Raw genomic sequence first — 7,179 nt, 5'->3', positions numbered from 1 at the left:
ATTTTTGTATGTAAGTTAGATTCAGCATCCACTTTGGAGATGATTATTCTATACGTAAAATCTCTTACTTATTCTAGCAACGATTAGAAAGCAATTAATAACACAAGGTAGTGCAAACTTTTGACTTAATTAATTAATGCTTGATTAATTATTTAATCATTTTATTAATTAACTAATACTGATATTCAGTAACTTCAAACTAATCCAGATGATACGGATTGCCACTTAGGAACTAGACACAATTAATTTAATTCTTTTATCCGAAATTCAGTGTTCTTCAGTTGGTCTTATCACTTGTTTATGACTAGTGATGAATCAATTTGACTATATATTTTTTAAATAAAATGTATATTAATATGATTTACGAGATTCACTTCAAAAATAATTTATCATAAATAATGTTATCTACTTAACGTAATTTTCCTTTTTTTTCAAAAATAAATCGATGGAAAAAAAAGACAATTATATAACTTTACACTTCAAGACAGGATTGAGGGCAATAAAGGAATTTCACCTCCAATAAAGATTAAAGGAAAACCACACGATTTTAGAGATGCGTGATATTATCAATTAGGATAAACTACAACGAGCTCTTCTGAAATTTGACATAATTATAAATATCTCCTCATTGTTTGAAAAATATTAATTGCAAATTATCTAATAACTAGTCCAAACCATTAGTCACTTTTAGGTTTCATGTACTTTTTTGTGAACTGACCAAAATGCCCTTATAGATCATGAATTATAATTTTATTATTATAAAGATCCTGAAATTTTTTATAGAATTAAACGGACAATTTTTTTTTTATTTACTAAAATTTTGATCCACCCCATCCAATTTTTTCATACAACTTTTTTGTTTAAAAAGAAAAGATACATTGAGGGACAAAATTAATAATTTCAAACCTCCATCCAAAAATTACATAATTTTATCAAACATTGGGGGCTACATATAATTTTTGAAACAACGAGAAAGTACTCATAACTATGTCAAATTTGAGATAAGCACATTGTAATTTACTCTATTATCAATCTACCCTTGAAAAAGCAAATTACAGTCATACAACGGACAGAAAATGACGATAAATACGAACTAAGATTTTCGACTCCAAATATATCCTATTGTACATTTTATTTTATTAATATATATAGATATGCATGTCATAAATATAAAAATATCGTTATTTATTTTATTCAAAATTAATTTAAATATATTTTAAATAAATAAAATGATAGAATCACAAATTAGGCAAGAGTCACTACGAGTCAAAGAGAAAAATATATATATAAACATACTTTTTGAATGGGGAACAAATACAAGTGGGATACTAAATGACCACAATATCTAAAGGGCCAATGAATTATTGTTGATTCTCTCTAACTTTCTTTTTTTTTTTTTAAAGAGAAGTTGTATTTTTCGAACTCTTCCAAATTTTCGAGACTAACAGAGATGTCGGTCTCTTGCATTGCAGAGATCAAAAAGACCACATCGAATTACAACACAAAGAAATAAAAGTTGATGACTATCATTTAGGGTAAATTTCAATCACCTTCTCGCATTTATGGTATAATTACAAAAAAATATTTTATTATTTGAAAAATTATAAACAGTCCTTTAATTTTTATGTCCGTCTAACGACGAGCAAATTCCGTTAGGTTTCACTCGATTTATATGGTGAACTGACAAAAATATCTTCTTGGATTATAAATTATAAGTTTATATATACTTTATAATTTTCTAAAAAATATTTTTATGAACTAATATTCCCTATAGATTATTTATTTTATCCACCCTCAATTTTTTTTAAAAAATTCAGTAAGGATAAAATAATGATATCCACTTTACCGTCTAGGGGTTGCATAATCATTTTCTATTTAAGGGAGGTATTTATAATTTTTCAAATAATAAAAAAATATTCATAATTGTAACAAATATCAGGAGAAGTAATTATAATTTACCCAAACATTTATGAATAATAGGAGTCGTGAGAAGATATTATTACAAAGAATTACGGCCCTATGCGTTCCTTCATTCGTAGGTGTTATGTGGAGAAATAATATTTTTCGTCTTATATTTAGAGTCAGTATACTTTTCGTTATGGTAGTTATATGATTTTCATTAATGATTTCATAAGTTATAAAGTGCATATTAAAAGATCAGTTCAAATTGGTAGAGGAAAAAAATCATTAAATATTTGAATTTTAACATATAAAAATTTATTCCATATTCTAAAGGTGCATATTAACCCTTATGTATATATGTGGTGGGGGGGGGGGTATATGTAGCGTCATGTGATTATAGCACAGATCTTATTCCAATTCTTGGTTTCCGGAATCAAGGGCTTTTGATGCCTAACAAACATAGGAAGAAATAAGAATCACTGCTAAGTGCAAGAATACCAATCCCAATTACACAATTTTTTTTAAATATTTATGTATCATTTTTTCACCACTGTTTTTATAAATCTAATATTAACTTACTAATACGTATATACTTTATTAAATAATAAAATTTTAATAAATATTTTATTTTAAATAATTTTAAAAAATTATGCACACGATAACGTGTGCCACAAATTACTAGTATAGAGAATACTTAAAGGCGCGAGACAACTGTTTCTTAAAACTCGACAATATAATCCAGATGAAAGGGTGCTTCCTCTCAAAAAGGGAGCAGTGACCATGCTCAGGAGGCTGTTTGCCAAAAATACAAGTCTCATCAATGCCGTAGATCATGCATCTCAATGTTCCCTCATAATAGGTTGTCACGAGGGGACATTGGTTAAATAATTATTAATATCAAGGGATTATTTATAATTTTTTAAATAATAAATAAATAATTACTATTATAATAAAATTCAGGTAGCCCGTGGTAATTTATCTTAAAATTAATTAAAATATATTTGAAGAGGGCATTTGGTAAGCTTAGGTTGCTAGCCATTTGCAGGACCACAAGCATTATTGCACGCTCCTTTTAAGATCAGATATCCACAATTTTTATTTCATTTATCCTTTACAACTTTTTAAATTATATATGTGAAATTAAATAATTTATCTAATAATTTAATAATCAGGCCTCTTTTTCATGTGCCCATCAATCAATGCACAAGGATTCTTAAAGGTTTGTGCTCAATATATAAAGACTTGATGATAGCAGGTATGTATCAACTTTTTTTTTCTTCCTTTATTTCTTTGGCCTTTCTCTAAAAGTTTCAATTTGCTTTCTATCATTTCCACAGATTATAAATATATATAATGGTTGAGGTGTCATGCAATTCAAAAACACTAAATTTAGATTCATGATTTGTGCCCGCAGGACAACCTAATGTTTCGAACACAAGACTTTTCTACAGGAGATCTCGTATTTAAACCTTGACCGTATGAGTACGAGGAAACAAAAAGAAATAATAATTATGATTCATACTACTCATTAAATCGTAAGCAATCCATCAATTTATCATTAGGTCGACATAATTTGCCTCCCTCGGAAAATGTTTATAGACAAAAAATCTGCCCAAACAACAAAAAAAGGTTAATACGATCCCTAATTTTTAAAAAATGACAAGGCAATTTCTTGAACTGGATGAAGTGGGTTCTTTTTTCTAGGGATCGCCTCCTGTTTTCTTAAAGGGTTTTTGTTTATTAATATTTTCACCAAATTCATTACGAACATGAATCTATCAAGTGGCTACTAAATTTACAAATAAATCATCATATGCCCGTCCAAGTACCCGTGCACATAAGAATGGGGATGCCAGCTTCACTTGCATGGCACGTGATGATTTTTCATCAAACTTAACAGCCAAACGTAAATAACCCAAATTTTTAAAATAGTGCTAGTTTAGGGACCAAAAGTATAATAGTCCGACTAATAAAATTATGAATTAATTATATATGAAACCAAAGAAAAAAGAAAAAAGACACACTAGTCCTACGAGGAAAGTAGTTCAACAAGCAGCAGGCAAGAAAGAATAAACGCTATAAATAGCGTAACCAGACAATTCCAACCAACTGAACATTTAACAGATTTGCGTGCGGCTGATAGTCTCCCATTACAAAGTATCTCATTTCTCAAGTGAAAAATGTCCAATCTTTTGTACATTGCTTTTTATATCTTTATCGCTTTCTTCTGTCCTAAATTTATTACTATCATTTTTATGGATTTACGAAATAAAAATTTTATTTCCTACCCTTTAGTGAGCTTCTTTTTTAAAAGTTCAGAAATCATATATATATGTGTGTGGATTGAATATCAATAATTTTGTATTTCTTAGTGTTTCCAAAGGGGGATAAAACATCAATAATTCTTTTTCCTAAATAAAATAAATGATATCATTTTTATACATGTGACGTATATATACTAAATCAGTAGAAGATGCAGGATAATTTTTTTAAATATAAAATCCAATTGGATAAAATAAAATTAGCCTTAAAAATTCATGCTATGTTTAGCCTTAAAGATGGGGGCATAATTCAGTTTCAATCAAAGTGGATACACAGTATTGGAAGGGAAAGGGGTGCCATATGTGTGTTATTGGCTGTCACAAAAAGACTACAATTTTGTCATCTTTATAAAAACACCTAATTCAAGAATCCCATGCACTCATCCTCTATATATGATGACAAAGCTTACACTTCTCCATTAACAAATTTAAGCATTTTACAGCAGCAGCCCACCAACATCTGGTGCTTATATCTCTCCAGTTATTATGTCAGCAGCATCATCAACTTAGACTTCATGGAACAAACAGCACTAGAAAACAGTCCTCCTCCTGCCCCTCTAGCCCCCCCTCCAAAATGGCCTCCAAGTTTCAATCACACAGCCCTTTATTCAGAGCTGCAAACGCAATGGCGGATAACGGTTCCGTTGGTGGCTATGAACTTGACGTGGTTCGCGAAAATAGCCATAACGACAGCGTTTCTTGGACGGTTGGGGGAGCTGCCGCTGGCAGGTGCCACTCTTGGTTTCACCTTCGCTAACGTGACTGGTTTTTCAGTGTTGAATGGGCTGTGTGGTGCTATGGAGCCGATATGCGGTCAGGCGTTTGGAGCCAAGAACTTTAGGCTCCTGCACAAGACTCTTGTTATGGCCACTTGTTTGCTTCTTGCTGTATCAGTCCCTGTGGCTTTTCTGTGGCTTAATGTTGATAAGATTCTCATCCACTTTGGCCAACAGAGAGATATTGCAATTGTAGCAAAGAAGTATTTGATTTGTCTCCTCCCTGATTTGATCATAACTTCCTTCTTGTGTCCTTTGAAAGCTTACTTAAGCACACAGAACATAACCATTCCTATCATGTTTAGCTCGGCCCTGGCCGTGGCTCTGCACGTGCCCGTTAACATTTTTCTTTCCAGGGCGAAAGGGCTGGAAGGGATATCAATGGCCGTGTGGATTACTGACTTTGTGGTTATGGCATTACTCGGATTGTACGTTTTGGTGGCTGAGCGGAGAAAGGGAGGGAAGTGGAAGGAGGGAGGGTGGTGGGAACAAGGGATAGGCGAGTGGATGAGTCTGCTGAAGCTAAGCGGGCCGTGTTGCCTCACCACGTGCCTTGAGTGGTGGTGCTATGAGATATTAGTCCTGCTCACGGGCCGCCTCCCGAATGCTACAGAGTCGGTTGGAGTTATAGCCATTGTGCTGAACTTTGATTACCTGCTCTTCTCTGTTATGCTGTCTCTGGCAACATGTGCATCAGTTCGTGTGTCAAATGAGCTTGGCGCCAACCGTCCTAAGATCGCCTACCGATCAGCATACGTTTCCCTTGTTATCAGCATACTATCCGGCTTTGCTGGTGGCTCTACTATGGCTGCTGCAAGAGGCATATGGGGTCCCTTGTACAGCCATGACAGGGGAATCATGAGAGGCGTAAAGAGAACAATGCTGCTAATGTCGATCATTGAAGTCGTTAACTTCCCATTAGCAGTGTGTGGAGGGATAGTGAGGGGAACGGCTCGGCCATGGCTGGGAATGTACGCCAATATCTTGGGATTCTATTTGCTGGCGCTGCCGCTGGGCGTGGTTTTAGCCTTCAAGCTGGGTTTGGGGCTGGGGGGCTTGCTGATGGGATTCATGGCAGGTGTTGTAGCTTGCTTGCTTCTGCTACTGGTATTCATTGCAAGGATTAATTGGGATAATGAATCTGACAAGGCACGGATGCTCACCTGTAACCAACAGGAGCTATATAATCAAGACAATGAAGAAGAACACACCAATCCAAAACCAATACATACTATTGCATAATCAAACACTTGTTTGTTTTCTTGTTTCTTCTACTCATTTTACAGAACATGGCATGGTGTGTAGGTAACTTTTACCGATCTGTATAAGCACTGACACCCCAAAAACTCCACTAAACGGAAACGTAAAAAGCAAGGCTCATCCCTAAACTTCTAACAAAAAAAGTGACTATTTCTGTCTAATAAATAAGTTTCACTGAATTTGATGATATTAAAAAAAAAAGGGATAAAAATTTATATTTAGTCCCATTGATATATTAGGTGAAATTACATTAAATCTGATAGAATAAAAAAGTGTAATTATCCGTTTATAGTTTTAGAGGAGGATCAGTTGCAATTAAGCCAAAAGAAGTGAAAATTTCATGACAATGACAGAAACAAGCATGAGGTGTGAGTCCAACAAAAATGAATTGTTTAAAAGGCAAGAAGTGGTGGAAGGGATAAGTGTTGATGACATTCACAAGAATGAGGAAATGGAAATCCAGCAAGGAATCCTGCATTTTAACTATCCTACACGATACTTCCACTTCAAGCTGCGGATGATTGAGTAGTTATAGTTTCCTCCACTTTCACCAGCTATTTCCATTTTCTGCCTGCTCTTTTCTGATTGCCAATTTTGTTGTGTGTGTATATATATATATATATATATATATGTTGGGAAAATTTTTATCTAAATTGAGTTGATCCAATCAAACTGATTACAGAGTAAGTGTGATATACTTGTAATGTGGTTTGTAACTTTCTTTGAACTATACAATAATTGCACTATAAGTATGGCGCAATTTGCTATATAATTGATTTAGGTCCAGCCAAATCCAGTTTGAGTTAAAATTTTCCATAATTGATTTAATTCCTTGTGTTTGTTTTGTCCAATAAATAAATTCATCTATTAGTAATATTCATGGAATTTGTTGATATTAGGAAAAAAGAAGTTGAATGAAA

General features: G+C 33.3%; 1 protein-coding gene across 1 annotated transcript; it reads left to right on the top strand.

Moving 5' to 3' along the window:
- Positions 4,485 to 6,330, top strand: LOC105164195 (protein DETOXIFICATION 56). Its single transcript, XM_011082801.2, has one exon. The coding sequence runs from the start codon at positions 4,598 to 4,600 to the stop codon at positions 6,239 to 6,241; it is 1,644 nt and encodes a 547-aa protein (XP_011081103.1). The 5' UTR covers positions 4,485 to 4,597; the 3' UTR covers positions 6,242 to 6,330.

The sequence above is a fragment of the Sesamum indicum genome, linkage group LG6 (genome assembly GCF_000512975.1).
Source record: "Sesamum indicum cultivar Zhongzhi No. 13 linkage group LG6, S_indicum_v1.0, whole genome shotgun sequence".
NCBI lineage: Eukaryota > Viridiplantae > Streptophyta > Magnoliopsida > Lamiales > Pedaliaceae > Sesamum > Sesamum indicum.
This window is presented reverse-complemented; position numbering and strand designations above follow the sequence as displayed.

Bases quoted from the DNA above. Each gene is read 5' to 3' on its own strand.
- LOC105164195 (XM_011082801.2), top strand. From the start codon at position 4,598: ATGCACTCATCCTCTATATATGATGACAAAGCTTACACTTCTCCATTA.